General features: G+C 43.5%; 1 protein-coding gene across 1 annotated transcript in view; it reads right to left on the bottom strand.

The window, feature by feature from the left end:
* The window catches only part of MAMDC2 (MAM domain containing 2), a 61,316-nt gene extending 44,171 nt beyond the window's left edge, over nt 1–17,145 (bottom strand). The window contains exons 1-2 of the mRNA XM_075726904.1: nt 17,115–17,145; nt 16,846–16,959 (exon numbers count right to left, since the gene is read on the bottom strand). Coding sequence (XP_075583019.1) covers nt 16,846–16,959; nt 17,115–17,145 — 145 coding nt within the window. The remainder of the gene's footprint in view (nt 1–16,845; nt 16,960–17,114) is intronic.
* Between the last annotated feature and the right edge of the window lie 6,890 nt (nt 17,146–24,035).

Genomic DNA, 24,035 nt, shown 5'->3' on the forward strand with positions numbered 1-24,035 from the left:
TCAGAAAATTCTCAGACATTGAGAACAATCTTTGATACAGAGAGATATGGATTTGATGGATGGACTACTCGATGGATAAGGAATTGGCTGGATGGCCACATCCAAAGAGTTACAGTCAGCAACTCAATGTCCAAATGGAAACCAGTAATGAGTGGTGTCCCTCAAGGGTCCACACTGGGATCAATACTGTTTAATATCTTCATCAATGACATAGACAGCGGGATTGAGTGCACCCTCAGCAAGTCTGCAGATGACACCAAGCTCAGCGGTGCCGTTGATTCACTTGAGGGAAGGGATGCCATCCAGAAGGACCTTGACAGGCTTGAGGAGTGGGCCTGTGTGAACATCATGAAATTCAAAAAGGCCAAGTGCAAGGTCCGGCACCTGTGTCAGGGCAACCCCCAATATCAGTACAGACTGCAAGATGAATGGATTGAGAGCAGCCCTATGGAGAAGGACTTGGGTATACTGGTGGATGAAAAATTGGACATGAGCCCACAATGTGCTCTTGCAGCCCAGAAAGCCAATTACATCCCGGGCTGCATCAAAGGAAGCATGGCCAGCCTGTCAAGGGAGGTGATTTTCCCTCTCTGCTCCACTCTCATCAAGATTCACCTGGAGTACTGCATCCAGCTCTTGGGATCCCCAGCACCAGAAAGACATGGACCTGTTAGAACAGGCCTTGAAAATGGTAAGAGAGGGCTGGACCACCTCTCCTATGAGGACAGACTGAGAGACTTGGGGTTGTTCAGCCTGGAGAAAGGAAGGCCCTGGGAAGACCTTATTGCACCCTTCCAATATATAAAGGGGGCTTATAAGAAAGATGGAGACAGGCTGTTATTATCAGCTACAGATGATGTGCAGCAGAAGCAGTTGGGACAGAGGGCTTGGTATTTCATTAGTTTTTATAATTCTCTCAGCTTTCTGGGAAAATACTGATGTGTGTTGTTTGGCAATTCACCTCCATAAAATGTTGGAAGAGCTAAAGAGGTTGAAAAGCAGAGCCGTGACTCCAGGTTAAGTATAAAAATTCTATGGTGCATATCAGTTCCTATTTGACCTGGACTCCTTCAGCATCCCTCTCTGAACAGATTTACTGTGGTCTAACTATCTAATACCTTCATGACTTGAGACAACCTCTATCACTCTAGACTCTCATCCATGCCCTTGCAGGGCTGTATTTCTTGTAGGCTTCAGGTAGCTCAGCAGATAACAGGAGCACTAATGGAAACCCTGCAGCAGATTTCCCATGCACATCATGCAACCTCCTCAGCAACATGTCAGTAGAGTCACCAGTAAAATGTACAGACCCACTGTGCAGGTACAGCCTGCAAACCTCTCTCTCCAAAAGATCTTACAGGCTGCCTTCTTCCATCAGGCTAGAGCAATGCATTAGTATGAGGACCCTTCAGACTGCCACCCTTTCCTTGCAGGGAGTTTTCTGCAGTACAATACAGGTCATTCACATGCTGTACAAACTAGGATTGTACAATCACCAAATTAAAAAAGGCCTCAAGAGGGAGGTTCAGCTAGTGCACATGTTCAGCAGGCAACAATTCCATTTTCCAGCAAGTTTTGAAGATTAAGAGGTTTTTTTTCTCTTTTCACAGAATCATTTGAATATTTTTCAAACTGTGGACTTACATTGAAACTTCTACTGCTCTGGGCTTCAGCTGAAGCTCTTCCTTTCTTTCTCACTTTCTTTTTCTCTCTTGAGTAGCAAATAGAGATACCTAAGCTGACAAGCAGGTGCCACATATAATCTTGCAGTGAGCAGCTAGGTTATTTCTCCTAAGAATAGTGGAATAACTTGCAGCTTGACTAAAGATATAGCAGTTGAAATTCCCTTCTAGATGGATAACTAACAGAAAACACAAAATGGTCTATCAAAAAGAAACAGCACAAAAACTAAGCAACTCTGGAAAGGCTAACTAACAGAAAAAAGATCTGCCTAACCCAACACATGTAAGATTATTGGAGTCCTTTGCTAGTAAGGGGTGATTGATCATGTAACTCTATTTTTGGCTTCAACACCTACCAGCTGTAAAGTCTACTCCAAATTTGTGAGTGCTTTTTCATATAAAAACAAACACTGATTACAGCTCTTTGCTTTTTACCTACATGTGGTGATCCAAACTACACATACCACTCATCTTATTTCCATATATGACAACTTCACTGTGCAAAGTTCTCTTTTCTTTTTCAAACAAACTACAGTTACTGCCCTAATAACTCTCCAGTTTGACACTCAGTTTAAAATAAGCACTGGAAGTGGCTATATTTAGAGAACAATCTGGTATTGGTACAAATCATCTCATGTTTCCACTTAAGCACACAAGAATATTCTTGGCCAGGAAAGAAATCCCTCTGCAAAAGGCCTTGTAAGAATTAAAATGCAAAGAAATTACTATGTAGGAACTAGTAAAAATTCATGTGTTTGAACTCCTCCTGCTTGTTACTAAACCTCAAGTGATCTTACACAAAGCAACAGCTTAGGTTAGCATTGCCTAGCTATATGTACGCGTATTTAAAATGTTACAAGTCACCCTACTTGAAATGCTATAAGCAACAGCTTAAGATCAAGCATTCATATACCTATATGTAAGTTTTCAAGGATATATATGAAGATGGTAATAACTCTTTTGCTGACAGAAAGTACTGTGAAGCTGAATATGCAACTGCAGATGCAGATGCTAAGCAAACCAGTATAGTGACATAGACTTGAAAACAGACTTTATTCCACACACTGACAGATTTTATCACTGCTTGTGCCCTGAACATTATCATGTCTCCAAGGCATATCTCTAAGGGAAAAAAAATCAAGTAAATCCCTTTTTTAAACATATTTATTGTTGCTATATTGGGTACCCTTTAAAAATCCAGGTACCAGGATGCTTGCATTTGCAATTTTCATTTGTGTATGCATACATACTCTAGCACTCAAGGCAGCCTTTACTTTCCCTTACAAGAACTTAGGAATTTAAACAACCACAAATTAGTTTACACTTAGGAAAACCATAACCATTGATCTTCTGATTACTGGGAAGGCTCCAAATTTCTTCACAGCTATGGGAGCATACTGCTGCTTAAGCTATGGCTCAAAGCCTAAGCAGTACTAAGAGCTCCTCATTTTCTTGCTGCCTGTATTGAGTAAATTTTCTACTGAACTTTTAAGGATGGCACCAAACTGTAAGGCACTATAATGGAAAATTACTCACTGTAGGGTAGAGGCAAGACATAAAACCAATGTCATTATCTGAGCTCTGCTACAGATTCTCACTGTTGTTCTGCCATAATCATACAGGACAAAATTGGCTATCACCTGACACTTGGGTATTCAGATATGATTTTCCTGGGATGAAAAAGGTCTCAGTAAAATTGTGAAGCATGGCATGACATGCAGAAATGTGTCTCCAAGTCTCTGGTGTCTTCCAGCCCCTACACAGAGCTTCTAAATTTTTGTGACTTCTTGCCCCAAGTGTGTATATAAGGTAGGGAATACATTTCTCTGTACACTAGGCACCTGGCACACGGGGGAAGGATTTGCTAAGAGCAGACAGCAGTAATAAATACTGACAATGAACTGCAGGTCAGCTTGGGGATACATGGCTTGGGAGAATTAAGACCTCTATTTCTCAAGCAGATGCAAGGCAGGCAGCGCAGATGTCTATGTCTGTTTCATCACTTGCCTGAACCTATTCTGATGAGCTGAGAGCCACTCAGAGTCCATATCCATTCATTCATCTGCCTCCCTGCTGACTGCACTAAACAACGATGCCAATTACTGTCAAGTCTGTCGTATGGCCTTAAATGAACTCAACTCACTTTGGCTAAACAGCTGCGAGATGGTACTTTCAGTCAAGGAGGTTCATTTACAGAATGATCTGCCAAGAGTGATGAGATGGAGCAGAACTATTTTGTGAAAGTTTCCTCAGGATAACAACCATGTGTAAAACAGCACACACCAAAGACAAGAAGTCTTCAAATGTAAATTACTAACAAAGTAGGAAATGATGAAGAACAGACCCTTTTACAATATGCATCAGAGTGCACTATGCCTTAGCTTATCTGTTTCCCATGAAATCTTGCAGCCCTGAGCATTATAAAACCTTAGCTACATGATAATCAAGCCCCCAAAATACCAGTAAGGAACAAGTTCTCCGTATCCTGTTAACAACAATTAAGAGATCCTTCATCTAACAGGGGACCTATGCTCATTTCTTTTCTTGAATGAGGGTGCAGAGATTTCATATATACATACACATAAATTGACTCAGACATGTACACATACATGTGACTATTCTGTTTAATTCTTATCTTGAAAAGTACCAGAAATACTCATGTTCTTCCTTCTGGGTGCAGATCTCTCTGAGAGACCACTGCAGTAGGGCTTTTCTTAGCTTTCAGTCAAAAACATGAAGATACCACAGAATCACAGAATGGTTGAGGTTGGAAGGGACCTCTGGACATCTTCTGGTTCAACTCCCCCTGCTCAAGCAAAGCCACCTAAAGCCAGGTGCCTAGGACCATGTCCAGATGGCTTTTGAATGTCCCCAGGGATGGACACTCCACCACCTCCCAGCCACCCTCACAGTGGAAAAGTGTTCCCTGATGTTCAGAGGGAACCTCCTATGTTTCAGTTTGTACCTGTTGCCTCTGGTCTTGTCACTGGGCACCACTGGAAAAAGCCTGGCTCCATCCTCTTTGCGCCCTTCCTTCAGGTATTTATATTTATTTATATAAGATCCTCCTCGAGTCTTCTTTTCTCCAGCCTGAACAGTCCCAGCTCTTGCAGCCTTTCCGCACAGGAGAAATGCTCCAGTGCCTTCATCATCTTCATGACCCTTCATTGGGCTCTCTCCAGTATGTCCATGTCTCTCTTGTACTGGGGAGGCCAGAACTGGACACAGAACTGAGTTCACCAGTGCTGAACAGACAGGAAGGATCACCTCTCTTGACCTACTGGCAACACCCCTCCTAATGAAGCCCAGGACAACATTAGCTGCCTTTGCTGCAAGGGCACATTGCTGGATCATGTTCAACTTGGTATCCAACAGCATATGGGTATACTCCCAGCATACGTTCTGGCATAGGGTTGCTCCTCCCCAGGTGCAGGACTTTGCACTTCTCCTTGTTGAACTTCATGAGGTTCCTGTCAGGTCATTTCTCCAGCCTGCTGAGGTACCGCTGGAGGCCAGCATGACCCTCCCATGCATCAGTCACTCCTCTCAGTTTTGTATCATCATCCAACTTGCTGAGGGTACACTGTACCCCACCATCCAGATCATTAATGAGGATGCTTAACAGGACCAGACCCAGTATTGACCCCTAGTGTACACCACTAGTGACCGGCCTCGAAGCAGACTTTGTTCCAGTGATCACCACCCTCTGGGCTGGGCCCAACCATTCAGCCAGTTTTCAATCCTCATCTCACCTCTGCTCATCCAGCCCAGACTTCATCAGCTTTTCTATGAGGATCTTACAGGTATAGAAAGTCAAACAAACCAAAAAACCCCAAACAGAACTTGAAGGTATGTGAAATATAAATAGGTGCTAAAAGTAGTGAAAAGGTTTCAAATTAAGACTGGAAGCCTTCCTTCCTTGTTCTTCAGCTTCTCATTGCTTTTAATGCTACAGCCTCAACAGCTAAGTTTCCAGTTAGTTCTCCAGCAAGAATTCGTATTTCTAAACTGATCTCAGCTAAGGTGCCTTTATACATCAAAGAGGCAAAAGAGACAAACCAATTCTTTTCCCCTTTGAAAACAGTTTTTAAGTATGCCTTTGGGCATTTTGACTGTCCACCTGCAGCACACATGCAGTGAGAAAGCAGCCATGCCACAGGGCAGCTCTATTTCTGTATCACCTACACCTTGGCTGCAACTCATGCTGCCTTCTCCAGAGCAACTACACCTCAAAGAATATGGTCTTGCAAATATCAAGAGTAATAATAATAATAATCATCATCATCATCACTGTTGCCTCTGAAAGATTTTTAAATATAGAATATATTGGTTAAGCTCATTAGTTCTAACCTCCTTTACGAGAGGGGACATGCCCCTTTCTTTAAAGCAAAATAGAACAGATTCTCCTATTGTCTTTTTCCTATTGTATTTTCCTCCATTCAGATTTTCTAGATGAAGTCCTTAACACCCAACACTGTATTTCATATTTGCTTTCCAGTATGTATATGAACTTAAGCAAACCAGGAGATTTCTGAACACAGAAAGCATATCAGAGGTAACTCAAAAAATCCACGTGCTATCCAAACTTTTCTGGCTGAGATGCTATTATACCCGGTCATTGCAATAAAGCTGTGCCATCCAAGACCTGCCAACATCCACAACAGGAAATAAAGAGTCAGGGAAAAGTCAGAGTGTTATCTACAACTCCCCAAGAACGTCAGCATTATTCATTTCCAAAGAAAATACCCGACAAACAAAATTATCATCACTCTGCAAAAAACAGAAGAAAAATTAAGGCAGAACTCCTGAGTTTTAACTCTGAAAAGCTCAGGCATGTTCTCCTGAGGGCAGGACTACTGACTCCTGAGGAATTTAGTGGTATGGCCCAACAGCTGCATGGACGTAGAAAAGTATCTATTGTCCACTCATGCTTTCCACACTAATTCTCAGACATATCTTCTCCCCACCCCATGCAATGAAGAATCTGTGTTCCGCCATTATAGCCCCTGGACTTAAGGCTCCCTTCCACCCTGCCATTCTCAACCTATGCCCAGAAGAACTGATGACTCTTCTGCAACATTATGGAAAATAATTGGAGAACTTCAGTTTGCCACAACATAAAAAACATGGAATGTGCTCCCAAAGGACCCTCCAGTGTTCACAAGTCTTAACAGTACCCATGAAGTGAGTAACTCAGAAGTGAGTTTGCCTTACAGCTACCTATATAATATATACGAGGCCAGGCTGGATTCTCACAGCCAGACACCAACCTCATCATCTAACCCTGGAGTGAAGAGACAGCCACTAAGATGACGTTTACAGCCTTTCTGTATTTCACACTTCCCTATTCCAGAGAGAGTACTCATCCTACCTGCTGACGCCAGCCTTCTTCAAGGGGCTTCTCAAGTCATGTTCATGATAGTTACCAAAAAGCAAAAAACTATGTTCCAGGCTGGAAGAAACATGGTTGAGCAAACAGGCCTATGAAAGGAGACACATTTTCATTGCAAGTTCTATAAATTAATCAGGGAGTGACACTGGACAATATAGCTTATCCATCTATACATCAGCTGAGGATTTCTACTTCAAGTAGAAAGTGCTTTGTGGAGCACATTGAGCTTTACTGAAGAAAAGTGTTTACATAATTAATCTAAACTTTGTTCTTAGATACAGTGCCTTAAAACATGATCTTTAATGTTATTGTCAGAAAACAGGAAAATCTTCTTATTCACAGAGTGAGTAGGATTGTCTGGCTTCATTACCCTCCAGGCATGACTTTCTGCTCCAAATGGATCTGCTCCAAAGCTGAATGCAATAGCATTTTCCTAGACACCACTGTCACACAACAGCCTGCTTCGACCTTTGTTCAACCATGAGTGCTAGACAAGGCAACACTCTTACAGTATTGATCAATTGTTATGATCCAACACACAAACAAAAAAAGATAATCTGAAAGATGTAGAATTACTTCCTTTGATAACTTTGCATCTCACTATGCTTTGGTATACAACAGCTGTAATCTGCCCTTCCATTTCTGTAGCTCTTCCCGCATTTTTAATATGAAATACAGTTTGTAGCCCAGCAAATTTGAAGAAACTCATCAAGTCACAACAGAGCCTTTTGAAGTATTTTAATAGTTTGCTAACTGAAAACTGTGAAGACTTTGTTTCCTAAAAGACTTTGGCTGATATTTCAAATGGAAATCTAATTACTGTGATTCATGGATATTTTCATAGGAGGACTTGCAAGGTTTTCAGAACAGAGCAAAGTGTTAGTAACATGTAGCTCGTACTTTATCAGAGAATACATCTATTTAAAACAATGTTCAAAGTACACCAACACAATTAGTCAGACTACTAGCGTTGTCTAATGTACTGATCTTGAGCCACATTTGCCAAAAGAAAATGTGCTGGAGGAACAGCCATACAGTGTAGAAGAAACACTCTGTTAATCAAAGAGCAAAGTGGTGGGCACTATATTGTTATGTAAAATTGTAGGAATCTTTGGCTCGATAATAATGTCATATGTATAACATGTAATACTGTTTATGTAATATATGTACATAAGTATTATGTATATGTATGTAATAGATGTAATAATCAGACTTGAATCTTTGGCTGCCTAGAAACACAGGGGAGGATGGGGTAAAAGATGCTTACTCTTTTAAATGGGAGTAATAAAATATGTTCACATGATATAAAGGCTTCTAAGCAATCAAAGCATCGTATGAACTTACATGGATGACTAATGCTGGCCTTTTATCTGGCCTTCGGTAGCATTGCTGCTATAAAGTAATATTAAGACAGTAAAAGCTGAAAGATTAAAGAAAACTATCTCTTTTTTTAAAGTGTATTTTCTTCAGATGTAACAGTAGAAGGTTTGGCCCCGTTTCATAAGTTTAATCAGTCAACTAATTATAGTATTGCCTGTATGGCTCTTGCACACAGTGGCTGGGTGTGAAAAATCTCAGAAGGTAATATAATGGTAGAACTACAAAAAAATGGAACACAAGGCAACTTAGTTGTAACTGGTTTTGGCTTATTTTTTCAATAAGCTTTCAAAGATTTCCACTTGATAGCATCCTGTATAATAAGAATATTAGGGCATTTTCAGGCTGATTCTATTACAACTCTGAACAGTCTGTACCACATGCAAGGTGAACAAGTCTTTTTTACTAGTAGAAATGCTTCTGAAATGTCTGTGGTCACCATTCAGCACAAGTGCAAGCTTATTTTTCCTCACTACAGATCATGACCTGCATTAGATCTTGACCAAAATTTATCCTGAAAATTGACAGTGCTGAAAATACCTTCCCTTCCCTCCAAAAAAATGAACTGGCAAATGATTGGCTCTCCTCTTCATTTTCAAGATGATTACATATCTAGTGTAGAAAGCACAATGACCACGAAGTACTCCCTATCAGCAGTTTTATTGATATAAAAACTCATGCCATGCATGCACCCTGAAATTCCTAAAAAGAAACTTTAGTTCGATTAGTGTCTTTCATTTTTTCGGAAAACTGAAAATACTTCTAGCTGTTTTCAGCAAGTGATTTTGCATGTTTGTACTTGTATTTTAGCAAATTTCAACAATATTTGCAAGGTCAGTATCCATCCTGTTTATAACAGAAGCTGAAAACATTATTATTTAACTTCATATTAATGGAGAAGATAACAGTACAAAGCTAGACTGACTTCCTAATCCTGGGCCTTATCCATCTCCATCAGAGCCAGCCACAGCAGCTGTGATTTCAGGCAGGAAGCCATACCTCACCCTCCGGCATTCAACAGAGACATGGCCAGATCCCTGCAGCCTTTCAAGCAACCTCTGGGTATAGCCACCTTGCATACATGTGCAAGCTGCAGCGGTGTGACTGTAGTCTCACTGGGTAGGCTGTGCAACCAACACACGCCGTTGCATTATAAATTAAAGCTAGGCCAGGCTATGTCCAAACGAGCTGAAGGCTCATATTGAGTGGCTGCTACACAGATGCACAGCTAGTTTTTCATGTAAACATGCAGCATTTTGAAACGTGAAGCTGCAAGATGGTTTTTAGTAAGCATGGTTTACAGTGCTGTATCAGTGGTAGAGAATCACACAAGCTGCTCTACGCTACTAACGAGTAACAAACCTTGTTACCTGGAAGGAATCAGTTTTTCTCGAGGGTTACATGCAAGTTATTTGTTGGACTGAGGTGATTTGGCCTCCATCACCACTCCCAAACACTCTTTCGCCATCCAACAGTTTTTTAAATTTTTTTTCAAATTCTAGTGGTAAATTATCTATTTTCAGTTGCTTTAATGGAAAACAAAGTCCAACCTATTGCTGGGAGTTCCAGGTGTATTCAGTAAACATGAAATTTATAACAGCCGTCCTCCCTCTCTTGTGGCCAGCCTCCATGTCTCAGTGTAAAATGCACTAAAATAGCATGTTGACTCTCTAAGCACTGAATCACTAACAGCTGTATGTCGAAAATACACTTCTGAGAACATTACTGTTCTGTGGAGGAGAGGAATGCTTTGAAACTCATCTCTCATGCAGTGACTAACCGATAACAATTCAGGATTTGTTTGTTCTCCTGCTGCAAATGGAAAGCCAAGACTTATCAAAAGTGCCATGCACAAGCAGCTGCTGCTGAAGCCCTCCATGAACATAAAGTGCTCTTGGTCATCTTTTTTTGCGCAAGACCTGCCTCTGAAGATCAGAAAAAGCTATACTAATAGCTATAATTTGGGCAGAGTTCAATAAAAATGCTATTGCCCAGAAGCCTAGGACAGAAGTTATACCTGGGCAAGCAAAATGTCAGATTTCCTACTGGTATCAGCAAGACAAGGGAGAGGCTGGAGCAAGGCTGAATGCTACTCTCACATGGTACTATTAAGCTGCTGGTGGCAGACTGAACATGAGAGTCTAAGTGTTCCAGAAGTATGTGAGAGTCAGCCTTTTCCACCACCCCACCACCCCCCGCCGGGAGTGCCTAGGAAGGACAGTTGTCACTCCAAATGCAATTATTTTGGCCAGGAAGACAAACATTTTAATTATCAGGTCAAAGCAAAACAGACCATCTGCCACTTCTAACAACTTCTCCTCTCCATCAAATGGCATTTGGTGCAGACGTGCCCAGGCTACCGGTTTGGGAGAACCAACCCAATAAGCTCCCATGGCAGTGCAGATTTATCAGCTGAAAACCTTGCCAGCAAGCAAGCATTGTGGTATGCCAGCCTGGTTCTGCTGCAGCTAGGTACAAGCTGATGCAAGTCCCCCTGAATCACCCTCTACTTTGCTCCCAATTACTGAGTTATCACAAACATGTGAGACCACTTGTCTCATCTTAGGGTTGTACAAACCCACCAAGGTTACACCTTTTTTACATTTTCAAATTGCTTACTTTCCTACGTACAGGAAAGTACTCCAGATAGATGGAAAGAAAACTGAGACTGCAGACATGCCAATCTAGCTGCCAGTAGGTTTGCAACTGAGCACAACACAGCACAAGTCAGGTATGAACTGCACTTGATGTGCAACAAAATCTAGGATCACCGGTGATTACCTGTTCCATTACTCTGCATATTACAACCAAATGATGTGGCATTCAAGATGAGAGAGCTTAGGTCAAAAGAGGTCAGTTTTAAGTCATATGGCACAGCTGTAAATACAAGCTATTTAAATGGTATGCAGGCCGTGTTTAGATTTGAGATTCCTTATGCTGCTGCTCTCATGCCTGACTTATCTGATGGCCTGGGATGGCTGTCCTGTCTCTTGAAATTATTTTCCATCTTAAAACCACTTTAAAGCGTAGCTAGGTAATAATTACGTCCCAAAAGACAAACTTCAGTTTCCTGACACTGTTGTTAGTGATTGTTGCTTGCTTACCTGCTTACCATAAACTGTTACCTGATGGATGCCCATTTTGAGTGTATAACAGAAACAGAGTCTTGGACTAATGCAGAAAAAAGTAGGCATGTTTTAAGGAGAAGAAAATCAGGCTATTTTGATACATATTGTAATTTATTACATCACTCTCCTGAATTAAATATATTTCTTTTTAAGAATGAATCTCCTTTGGAATACAGCAGAAAGAGAAAACATTATTAAAAAACTCTGCAATGCATGCTATTAAAATACATCCTTGGAGGCATGAGGTTTGAAGTAATACAGACTTCCAGCATTTTAGAAGGAAAGCAACACACACAAAAATACGCATTTAAAGCTGCCAATGATCATAAGAGAGCCAGATGCATACGGCTGTTATCAACTACCAGTTACAGCTTTAGCAGTTCAGTGCCACATAGCTCATTATAAAAGATCAACACGCAAAGTTGCTTGACAACACTCCACAGAAGAGCAAAGGTGATAAGGAGACAACTGTACAAAACCCATTGCCACTGCTACTAAAATAGCTCCAAGTCCAGTGCACTGGCAGTGCATGGGCACTTTTAACACTGAGCACTTGCTTTTTGGAGCACATTGCTAACACAAACAACCTCTCTTCCCTATAGCTTGCAGCGGTAATAGGCAAACTTCTTATCTAATGCTTAAATCCAGGCAAGCAGATGCAGCACAGCAAACTCCATTAGTGCAAATTTGAGCTGACAGCCCACATGCACATCATTTGTAGCTCCATTAAACTGGTCTCTGTTAAAATGAAGGGAGATTGAGAACAAAACTTACCCGTAGACACAGGCACACAAAAGACTGTACAGATATTCTTGGCAAAAGTGTAAACATTGTCCAGAGTCACAGAAAAGCCGTGCAATAGTTAGTGTGTCTAATGAAACTTACCTATAAAAATGCTATGAGCAGGATGTTCTTACAGTCAGGTTATGTATGGCTGGCTCTGTGCTGGACAGGGCTGGGAGGAAAGCAAAAAATGCCAAAATCCAACCCTGCAGAGTGGCTGCAACTGATGTGAGGCTCTGTTTCCTACTACTTTTTCAAGTGGGTCTGCATGGCTTTATTTATTACTCTACTTGGGATTACTGCCTGTTACATATAGAATCTTTGTTCTAAAGTTTGTTTTACACTTACAAAGCACGTGGGTCCTCTGAAATAAATGCGCAATTTGGTTAAACAAAATCTCAAGATTATTTGGTGAAATCCTATCATACAAAGTTTCACAGTATGTATTAGAATTAACTACGTCTTTCCCTCGCAACACGTATACTGCTGACGCAGAAGTAAATTCCTGTGGAGACTGGCCACTATGTGCCTGCAAAGTTTTATGCCCCAACATAACTGGACATGAACTCAGGGTAAACATACCTGTGGATGTTAGTGGTAAGCAACATGGTATTCAAGCTCCTCAACTCTCTCCAAATACCACAGTAGTATTGAATATAGATCTGCTTTCTGAATTTCTCATCCATTAGTTAGGTCCAAGGAGTTTGATCTTTGTCTCATATTCTGTACCTGGATTTTTTAAAATACATTACCTGTTCAGAGGCATCATGAATGCAAGAATATTTACGGGAGCATGCCTATACCTCTGAAGTTAAAATGGACCGTTGACACCTTGGTTTATGTGTACTCGCAAATCGCTTAAACTTGCAGATCTTGTAACTGGTCCGTTGATCACACACAAATTCATCTGTTGCTCATCAGATTTCAGAACCAGTATTACATGATGATGCCCTTTTCCTAAGCAACAACAGTACCGTGTTTCTTGTGTAGCTGGTATACTACAAACACCCACTTCATGAAGCACATGACGTTTGGATGGGATTTCCCAGCTTACACTGAAAACAGAACTGGCACAGTAGGAAACATGCTGCCTCAGGTGTGACGCTCTTTTCACCCAGCCTGGGCCATGACCTCAGCTGGGTGTGCTTCTCAGCCATAGGTAAGCTTGCAAGAAATGTATATCCTCAGCTGTTTCTATATTTTACATTTGTCTTTGCACAGTGATTGTCTGCTAAAAATCATTACCATTGTAAAACGCAAACACCGAGTTTGCAGGTGACTGACTCAAAAAGCTGACAGTTAAAAAGAGCACCTTGATGTTTATACCTGAAGGTCCTACTCCTGAATTCACAGCCACGTGAGAGAGCTTGAGGCTTACAGAGGGTTTCAGTGAAACAGAAGTTTACAGGAGCACCAGTCCACTGGACAGATATTAAGGTAAAATGCCTGATTTGTTTCTTGTGTAGCTGGTATCCTACAAACACCCACTTCATTAGGGCCTGATTTGGCAGTCTTGAGTAAAGCAGTAAAGAGTGAAACAGCTATCCATTTTAGCATTGACTATTTTGTTTTGATTTTCCTTTTGCACTTGACTAAAGCAGGCCCTAAAATGCCAGTCAATTACAGGTATCAAAACTTTAGCTAAAAAAAAAAAAATCAAAATCTTTTCAATTATAAAAATTCTAAAATTAAACACACAAAAAAATCTCTTATCCCAGAACTACCAGAATACTCAAGAGAAGCCAGAGACATTTAAAAAAGCAGTTGAACCTTAGAAACCTACTGGTTTAAGTGGGAATGCACAGCTGTAAACAAAAGAAAAATTTAGCCTCACACTTCCTTTCTGTGCCTGGCCCTTCAGAAGATACTGGCTTCCTTGGCAACTGGGCAAAAAACTTTCAACTATGGAGTGGAAATTTCTGGGCAGGATTTCAGTTATGTTTACATCATCTTGACAGTTTGGCACAAGACCATACTATTGAGAGATTTATAAGATGAAAGAACTTGCACTGCAAGTCAAATAATCCCTATAAGAGATTTCCTGTATATAACTCTATATTACAAATATTATTTTAAAATAATAAAACAATTTTGAAGCAGTGCAGAGAGAAGTGGAACAATTCAAAGCTAAGCTGCCACTCCCATCCTTAACTTCCTCTGTTGTCCCAGTAAATTACCACATGTGTATACACTGACCTGCAAATACCAGGGCCTGGTGCTGCCAAAAGGAACATGGTTTTACGAGACAAAAGAGTAAAAGAGCATCTAAGGAAGACTGGTTTCGCACACCTGCTACATAGAGTTGGATGAACTATTTTCAACTACATTTAGTTACGATTCTATGAATGTATTTCTGAAGAGGATAATACCTTGTGGACTGAATGTTTGCACGGAACAACTTACTATGATTAAATTACAGACTGCAGAAAAAAGGTTTATAATGGAAATGCTGACAGAACTATGCCTATTAAGAGAGCTCGTATACCACATATCGTCCCAGAGTATAACAGTTCAGTTATATATCTCTGAAAAACAAGATCTACAATGACAGAAGCTGTGTAGCCACTGGTATGCTTATGGTCACATAGAAATATCGAACTACAACAACCAAAATAGGGTTCTGTTTGCCAAAAAAAGTAGGCTGCTGCTGATCCAAACTTGCTGCTGATCAGATTTCCCTGTTTCTTGAAGCTCCATAGCATGGATGTGCACAATACAACGCACATCCATTTCTGCAGGTATTACTCCCAGCATCTCACAGTCCCTTGGAGCTGAATCAATACCACTACCATGTGGCTCCCCGTTAATCACAGGGAGGAAGTGCTGCTTCCAAGACAGGAGGCTTAAGAGTGCATGATGTTAAGAGGCACAGCTGGGAAAGCAGAGATAGTTACTAAATTTCCACTAGTATCTTCAAAAATACAGGAAAATCTATGTATATTTAAATTAAAAAAGAAGAGAAAAAGTGATTATTTTAATCATGACATCCTTACAGCCTTTTCTAAGTCAATGCTCTTTGTACATTCTCAAACCCTAATGATTAATCTAAAAATTAACAATTAAGGTAACTTACTTTGTGTATATGACAACTGGGTACAAAGCAGGGGGGAAAAAAAAAAAAGCTTCATTATCAACTGAGTAACAAGTGGAATGACAAAACTGGACCAGCCAGTTTTGAATGGAGCACTGATGAGTGGTAAGGAGGGGTGTCAATCTCTTTGTATCTGTACTCACCTCTTCCTTATTCTTGGCACCCGTTTTAAAGCTTAAAAACTTTGAAAACACATAGTCCCTTTTACTGTGTGAGCACAGCTTTCACTTTATGAATGACATTGTGGCCAAAACATAACCAAAACTAAATTATTTTATTACCCAGTTACAACCACGTTGTATTTGTTTTTGTTAAGTCTTTGTTTTGTTCATATTGCTTCTGTCAAAAATGGGAGCCTACACTAAAAACTTATCACATAAGAGTTACAGTTGCATGGAAACTCTGTACAGTGATCGGATTTTGTTCTCTCTTCCAACGGCCGTCAGTGAAGTCTAATACAACTACTGAAGGACTAATGCTTATCTTTCTCCTGTTGAACTGTAGGTATCGTAAAATGGAGAAGAGTCTTAATTGAACATGTGGTAAAGGTACTCTGCACAAAGATTATCTCCTGCCCTGAAAATGCATCCACGTCTAGAGTAGAACCCAAAATGTATTTAGAAAAGACGATAACGTGGCTTAATAGGAGTTTGACAGATGTGTTTTTCTAGGAGGAGGGTAAGTTACCTACAGCAGATTTGGTAAAAGACACCTTTTCCCAACAGAAAGTGAAAGAGATAGGAAGGAGGTTTCTGAGGCATCCTGCAGAAACCTGCGGAGAGACCTGTGCCGGGGGCTGGGGTGGGGGGGACGGCGGCCGCCTCCCCGCAGCGCCCGCAGACCCCTTGGCAGAGACCGAAACCGCGCAGGGCAGGGATCCGGCGGCGGCCGCGTCCCCGGGGCACCCGAGCTGCGCGGCACCGGGGGGCGGCGGCAGCCCCCGGGGGAGCAGCGGCAGCGCTCGGGGGGCGGCGGCAGCCCCCGGGGGGGGCTGTGCGCCCGGGGGACAGCGGCAGCCCCCGGGGGGCGGCGGCAGCGCCCGGGGGGGCAGCGGCAGCCCCCGGGGGGGGCTGTGCGCCCGGTGAAGCTGTGCGCTCGGGGGACAGCGGCAGCCTCCAGGGTGTCAGCGGCAGCGCCCGGGGGTCCGCGGCAGCCCCCGGGGGGGCTGTGCGCCCGGTGAAGCTGTGCGCCCGGGGGACAGCGGCAGCCCCGGGGGGGCGGCGGCAGCCGCCGGTGGGTCAGCGGCAGCCCCCGGGGGGGCGGCGGCAGCCCCCGGGGGGTCAGCGGCAGCGCCTGGGGGGGCGGCAGCAGCCCCCAGGGTGCAGCGGCAGCCCCCGGGGGGGGCTGTGCGCCCGGTGAAGCTGTGCGCCCGGGGGTCTGCAGCGTTCCTACCTTCCCCGTGCAGTGCCCAGGGCAGATGCGCGTAGTCCCACTCGTAGCCGCAGGCGCTGTCCTCAAAGGCGCACGACCCCGGGGAGAGCAAGGCGGCCCCGGCGAGCCGCAGAGCTGCAAGGACAAAGCGAGCCCCGGTCACGGCCCCGCCGGCCCGGGGGCCGCGGGCTGGGGGCCGCCGCCGACCCCGGAGCAGCGCCCACCCCGCGCCCCGGGCGGGCGGGGGACGTCGCGGCGCGTCCCCCGCCGCCGCCGCCGCCGCCGCTTACCGTGCGCGGCGAGGAGGCAAAGCCGCAGCATCTTCCGCGCCGGGGGGAGCCGGGGCTGGCGGCGGCGGGGCGGGCGCGGCGGCCGGGAGAGCGGGGGCGCGGCCGCGCCGAGCCCGGGGCTGGGGCTGCGGCGGCGGCGGCGTCGGGGCTGAGCGCGGCCCCTCGGCACCCCGCGGGGCGCAGGGAGGCGAGCCGCGGCCGCGGGAGGGCAGGGCCGGGGCGGGGAGGGCCCGTGGGCGCCGCGGGTGGGCGGCCCGTCCCACCCCGAGCCGGAGCGGGGTCGGCCCCGGCCGGTGCAGCAAGGCTGGGGCGGCTGGGGCGGCTGGGGCGGCTGGGGCGGGAGCGTCCTCGGGGGTGATGCCGCCGCCTCTCCGGGCAACCTGCTGAAGTGCATCACCCCCCTCACGGTACAAATGTGCTTTCTTAACGTTTAAGCGGATTTTCCTGTGTTTCAGCTTGTGCCCGCTGCCTTGCTCCTGTCACTGGGTACCACTAGAAGAGCCCGGCTGCAGCTGGTGTGCTCCTCCGTCAGGTATTCGTACGCGTTGGTAAGATGCTCGCTCACACCCATCGGCAGAGGACAAAGCGGCTCCCACCCCACCAGGGCTCCTGTGCCACCACCAGCTGCCCTGATGTCCTGCTGCACCACAAAACCTGCCAAACCGGGGGGCCACGGCAGGGCACCCTCGCTCTTTTAGGTAAGAAAGGCGCAGGAGCTGCTGGGGTGCTCCAAGAGCTGTAGTTCATGGGATTACGGGATAACTCAAGAGGAGGATGCAGGAGGTCTCCACTCCAAGCCCTGCCCAAAGCACAGCCAGGCTGTGGCACAGCCGTGTCCCGCTCACAGCCCCCCAGGCACCGCTGGCCCCCATTGCAGCCCCCCAGGCACCGCTGGCCCCCATTGCAGCCCCCCAGGCACCGCTGGCCCCCGTTGCAGCCCCAGCACATGGGTGGCCCCAGCTCAGCTCGCTGCCCACCAGCACGCAGGACCGAACCCCAGAGCTGCTCCCCAGTGCCGCCAGCCCCAGTCTGCATCTCTGCAGGGCCCTGCCTTCCAACCGCTGGGCTCAACATTTGCCCTTCTTGAATTTTCTGCGTTCCTTGTCAGCCCCTTTTCAGGTGTACTTCAATGGCAGTCCTGCCTACAGCATATCCCCCGTCTGTTGTCATCTGAAAACTTGGCACGCTTGCCTTCAGTTTCCTCCTCCGGGACAGATCTGGCAGCTAAGCCCAGACTAAAACCCCTACCCTCCCTGTTCAACAGCTTTGCATTCATCTTGACTGCTTCAACGGTTGTTGCGCAACACCGTTCTCCATTGAAATGTCTGGGAAAACTTAGCTGACCGGAGGATTCCTCTGTCTATCCCAACGTAAATTCACTTCAGCCATGCTTTTGGGTCATCACCTAAACTAATCAGGTGCAGTGAGAAATTTGACAATTGACTTCCTGAAAACATCCTTCAAAATTACAAAAGTTCACCAAGAGGATGTAGGATGTCAGAACCTTTTTTTTTGATTACTCCGATACCACTTTCTATGGGCTTCAGGGAAACAGGAATGAGCATCAATCCACAGACACCTACCTTTCAACACAAACTGCTTTAACTCATGCCAAATACTCTTCTTAAGTTATAACATGTAGTCATGTTTCTTCATTTTCTCATAGGCTGTATTAAAATTTGCTACTCATGGAAATTGGTTTTCTAAGTACAATCACTGGCTTTGATACTATGTCATTTGGTAAGGCTGTGTCAGGGAAGTACTAGGAATAGTGCAAACAGCTACATACAGTTTTTCCTTCAGCCATTGTGAACAAATGTGTGGTTTGCATGACAGCCTGCACATGTTGTTTCAGTTATTTGGCCTTTATTTTTCATAATGTTGGCAAGTTTTAGCATGCATCAGAAGTCTCAACAGGTTTCTAGCAAAGTCACTTGAAGCCAGTAAAAGATCTCTTACACTCACTGAGTTTTTATATTCCTAAGTAACTGTCATGTAACTCCATAATATGCTTAACATATTACCATTCCTGAAACCCATGTAGCATCTAGAACTTTTCCCCTTAAATTGATGTAGATACTGCATCTAGTCAGCTGTGCTAACAGCCTTGGTGATATCTTGGATAATTGCTCCAGCCCTTGCCCAGTTCACGTTTTGTCCATGAAGATTTTTGGCTGACAGACTTTATTGTGTTTTTGCAGAGGGATTTTATATTATCAAATTAGCCATGTACATAATCTACCTCTTTAATAATCACTCCAAAATATGTTTGATTTGAAAGGCATTAGTTTTGTACCTAGAAGAACAGACTCTGTATTCTCACGGGGAGGACATGTTTGGTAGCTTAGGGAAACAACAGTGAGTGGTTTATGGAAAGACTTGTAACTGGCATAAAGTTACTCAATTTTTTTGTGTGTTCTTTGTGCATAAACAACAGGTTCTTAATTTCTGCCACTCCATTGTAGGAGGACTGGAGTAGCACCTACCTTGGAGATAGCCACTGACAATTTATTTTTTAATTTGCTGGGTATAAGTGCAATTCCTTCAATTTCCCCAAAAACATAATAATATTTGCATCCCTCATTCATGGGTTTGTACAATGACATTCTCAGGTTTCTTGCTCAGATAGCTAGATTACACAAAATTTGACACATAGTTCACCTTCCAAAAATTGCTCGTCCCCTTTCCTTTCCCAGAGGGGCTAGTATACTGGCAGTGCCCTGAACTCTGCTCTGTCATTCACCTGTACTCTGTGCTGTATTCACAATACTTCTGTAATATGGAATTCACAGCCATTTGTTTAGCTTTTGCCTCAGAGCCAAAAATCAATCTAAACCTTCTAAACCTTCGATTGTACTCCTCTACCAGCATCCCAGATCAAAACAGCATGAACACAGACCTTAGCACCCACAATAAAATCAGGAAGTTAATTATATTTTCCAATGAATCACTTCCCACATGCTGCCTGTGGAACTGGTATGTTCAGAAAGTTTCTGAATGTCCACAAACATACCCTCTGCTTTTCCTAAGGATGCCTGCCAGGCCTCTCTGGATACATCAGGCAAAGAAAGTAGGTGGAAAAAATATCTGGCACAGGCTCCTTCCAGAATGTTTCTTCCTGGGTAGTGGAAAAACTTCCCCCTTTTAGAAATTTGCTCAATTCATATGGATTTTTAACAAAACTAGTAGTCTTGACCGGCATGGGTAACCTTGTTTTTGTTGGGTTTTTTTTTCCAGCTTGGCCTGTGATTTCCAGAACGAGGAACCTGCCAGCCCTTCCTCCAGTTTCTGCTCCTGGGAAATTGGGAGAGTGTAAGCATCCCAGAAGAGAGGGCTCCCTCACCTCTGCTCTGAACTCCATCAAAAGCTGCATTATCTCCTTGAAAAAGTTCTCAAAATCTTCCTCTACTGCCAGGGTGCCCTATTCCATCTCCTCCTTCAAGGAATGTGCTGTCCTGTTGAGATCCAGAACTTGGCTCATTTTTAGCTCAATTTATGCCCTGCTTTTACTCCAAGTTTTGTATTTTCAGCTTTGTTTTTATGTATCACAGACTCCTTGGGTAGTTTCTTGCACAGTGGTCTGCACCAGACTCCAGTCACGAGCTCATCTCTTCTCGGGGATTTGACTAATCCCAGAATGCAAAATTGGATCTTCAGCCACAGGCTGGTCATAAACTCTGTGGGTCTTTTATCTTCTTTTGCATTCTCTGTTTAAAAACACAGCATTCCTGCAATCCATTTTTTTACAGTGTGCAGAATATCACAACTTGTTTGAGCCATTAAGTGCTTCAGAACCAGCTTCTTCAGAAATAAAGTCAGCTTCCCTTTTTTTGCAGGGCCCTGTTTCTCAGGCATGTACAGGTAAGCATGCTTGTCTGTGTTTTCAGGGAGTAGCCTCTTTCCTGTAGCTTCTAGCTGGTCCCATCTCTACTCCTTAGTTTAATTTAATCATGATATTCTAGACAAAAGGTCCTGGTGGGATGCAAAAACTCCTTATGGTCCCATGCCTTCAGCGTTCTGTAAATTAGACTGTTTGTCTGCAAAAGGAGTTCAGATAGAGATAGGCCTGAAGCTGCCAGCTTTTGCAGTAAGTTACCTCCTCTAAGTTGAAATGGTGTCTGTGTAGCATCTTCACTCAACTTTTGCAGCTGTCCCTTTGTCTGCCCTGCCTTCCTGTCTCTGTTGCAGTGTAAGCAAATCCCACACAAATACACAAACATGAAGTCAAGTAGGTGATATATTTTTTTAAAAAAATGAAGTTAAATAAAGCACGTTACAACTTTTTCCAGATGGCTAGCAAAACTAGATTGGTTCTCATCAGAATCTTCTTCAGAATCAAGTTGGTTGGACTACAGTAAAATGGTTGCTTGCTCAGATATATGGCAAATCCAAACATCAGCTAACGACTTTTTCTCTTTTTGACAAAAGCATCATGTTGCTTTAGTCTTTTTAGATTTTTGCTCTCTGGTATGGCTGCCAGTTCCATAATGTTCGTGTTTTGCTTGAGATGACCAAAGCAGACTCCTATTGCTAAAGAAGAAACAAACAAAACCTGACACACTGCGTGCCGTTATGTTTCATTATAATGCAGTGACAGGTTCAAAATAACTCTTTGAGTGATGTACACAGAAACTCCAGACTTGAATCAAAGGAGAAATCAGAGAGAAGAGAATCAAAAGAAAACACTTTGCTTTCCCCTAAAAGTATTTTGATTACTTTATTCTTCCTGTGTGCCAGTACTGTTGCTGCAAGTTTCCTTTAATACTAATTTGTCAGTTAAAACTAAATGTAGCTTCTTCTCTTAGTCATACCCACGCCGAGTGCTGTGGAGGAGATTGGTTCCCTGGCTTTGACCGTCACACACCTCTCTTCCCATCCCTCCATTTGCTCTCCTCTCCTGTCCTCTTAAACATAAGCTGCTTGCTTTCACTTTCAAAGACTTTCACAAGCTCCAACTCCCTGACTGGCTTTTCCTCAGCACTGACATCAGCTTCTATCCCCTTTGGTCCTCTCACATACAAGAAGCTCTCCATAATCATCCACGTGGTTTCTTCCTTGTTCTACTTCAGGTTCCTCCTTAAAAGGCAGTTTCACTCTGGTTGTTTTTTTTCTTGTGAAACCTGTAAAAGATTGACAACAACATGGAAACTGGTGTGCTGTGTCCAACATCAGTTATGCAGGATTGTTTCATTATATTTAGTGTCTGGTTGGCTTTTTTTATCCACTGTCCCTTTTCTTAGGCAGAAAACTTTTTGGAGAGGCAAGGATTACTTTTATTTCTGTTTTTGTACAGGGCCCAGTTTAATAGAGGTACTTTGGTTCCTAATTGCTATGGTAACACAAACAATAAGAAATAACAAAGAAATCAGGATCACTTCATTAGTTACATTGCAAATACTGAAATTCTGCATTATTTGTCTATCCAGGCAGCTGTAGACACAGCATACTTGCCAGATCTGACTTGTGGCATACAATAACCTTTAAAATACAGACTTTCATTTTAATAGCATTCTGTTGCCTCCTCAGTAAGACGACTCTACCTAGGATTTATCTATTCAAAGCCATACACACTTATGATTTAAGCTTCTCTCCTGCTCCAAACTCTCATAGCTAAAATCCTCAGAGACTTGAATGATCTCATTTCAGGACATATCTGCTGTTAAGCATTTTTGACAGCTGGCTGACTAATGTATCTACTTAATCTTTTAGGATAAATTGATTTATTCCTGTTTCAAAGAGTGACAAACTCTTGGCAGGTCTTTTAGCCAAACTTTCTGAAGCCAGATATGCGCACCTGACATGAACTAATTTCAATACCAAGGCAGCTGATTAGCTAAATGTCTCCAGCAGCTTTGAAAAATGCCCGTTTTTGCACAATATATACACCCAGAATCAAGTATAGTGCATTATAGAGTACACACCACTTTTGAAGAGCTGATGGCTCAGATAGCCAACTGATACTGGTGACTCACCAATACGAGCCCTCACCAAGAACAGCTGAAGTGGCTACTGCCTTCTGTTGTTTTCCTTACTGGTCTTCAAGATGTTGCAGCTCTTCGCAGGGATGGCTGAGCTGCACATGCAGCAGCTCCTCAGCCACCAAAATTGACAGCTCCGTGTGTTAAACTGGTTATTAAGCTGTCAACGCCAGGTTGCTGTAACCGCTCAGGAGCCAGGGAAGTAACAGGAGACGTGTGTAATGGTGGAGACGTGTGTGAATGGGATGTTCTGAAGGGCAAAGGGAAAAGGTGAGCAGAAATGTAAATAGGGGTTAATATTTGGAAGGTAAAGGGAGATGCAGTAGATGCAGAGTTTGTGGAGAGATTTGAGAAAATATTTAAAATAATGAGACCAATGGTTAGTGCAGATGCTTTTTGAAGTGTAATTTAGATTTACAGGTTAATTTAGAGGAATTAGAGGAGGATGATACAGAATTTGTGAATGCCTAGGTGAGCCAAATCGTGACAGACAAAACAAAATGAGTCAAAATTCAGGCAAGGGTCTTGAGACAGTAAATAGTAAAATGACATAAAAATTCCTGAAACTGAGTAAAACCTCAGAGTGGCCCACTATACTCTATTCCAAGAAATGTGTAGAAGAGGACAGAACATTTTCCTTAATAATGAATTTGTAAAAACAGTTTGCACCTTATTAACTCACATTTCCTCAAATCCCACCCTGTCCTTTCCTGCTGCTAAATTAATTAGGTTGTCCTCTTCATGTCAGGGAGTAACATAATCACACATATGTTAACCAGGCTACCTCACAAGTGAAAACAAATGTCAGAAGTGTCATTAATCATTATATATGAGTTTTTGAGGACTACAAAAGCCTTCTACGAGTGGCAGAGTTTAATTTCATAGGCACTTCCCCGGTTCGTTCCTAACTAAATGGGAAATGGGTGAGCACATTTGTGCTTCT

Source organism: Pelecanus crispus, chromosome Z, assembly GCF_030463565.1.
Source record: "Pelecanus crispus isolate bPelCri1 chromosome Z, bPelCri1.pri, whole genome shotgun sequence".
In the NCBI taxonomy this organism is placed as follows: Eukaryota; Metazoa; Chordata; class Aves; order Pelecaniformes; family Pelecanidae; genus Pelecanus; species Pelecanus crispus.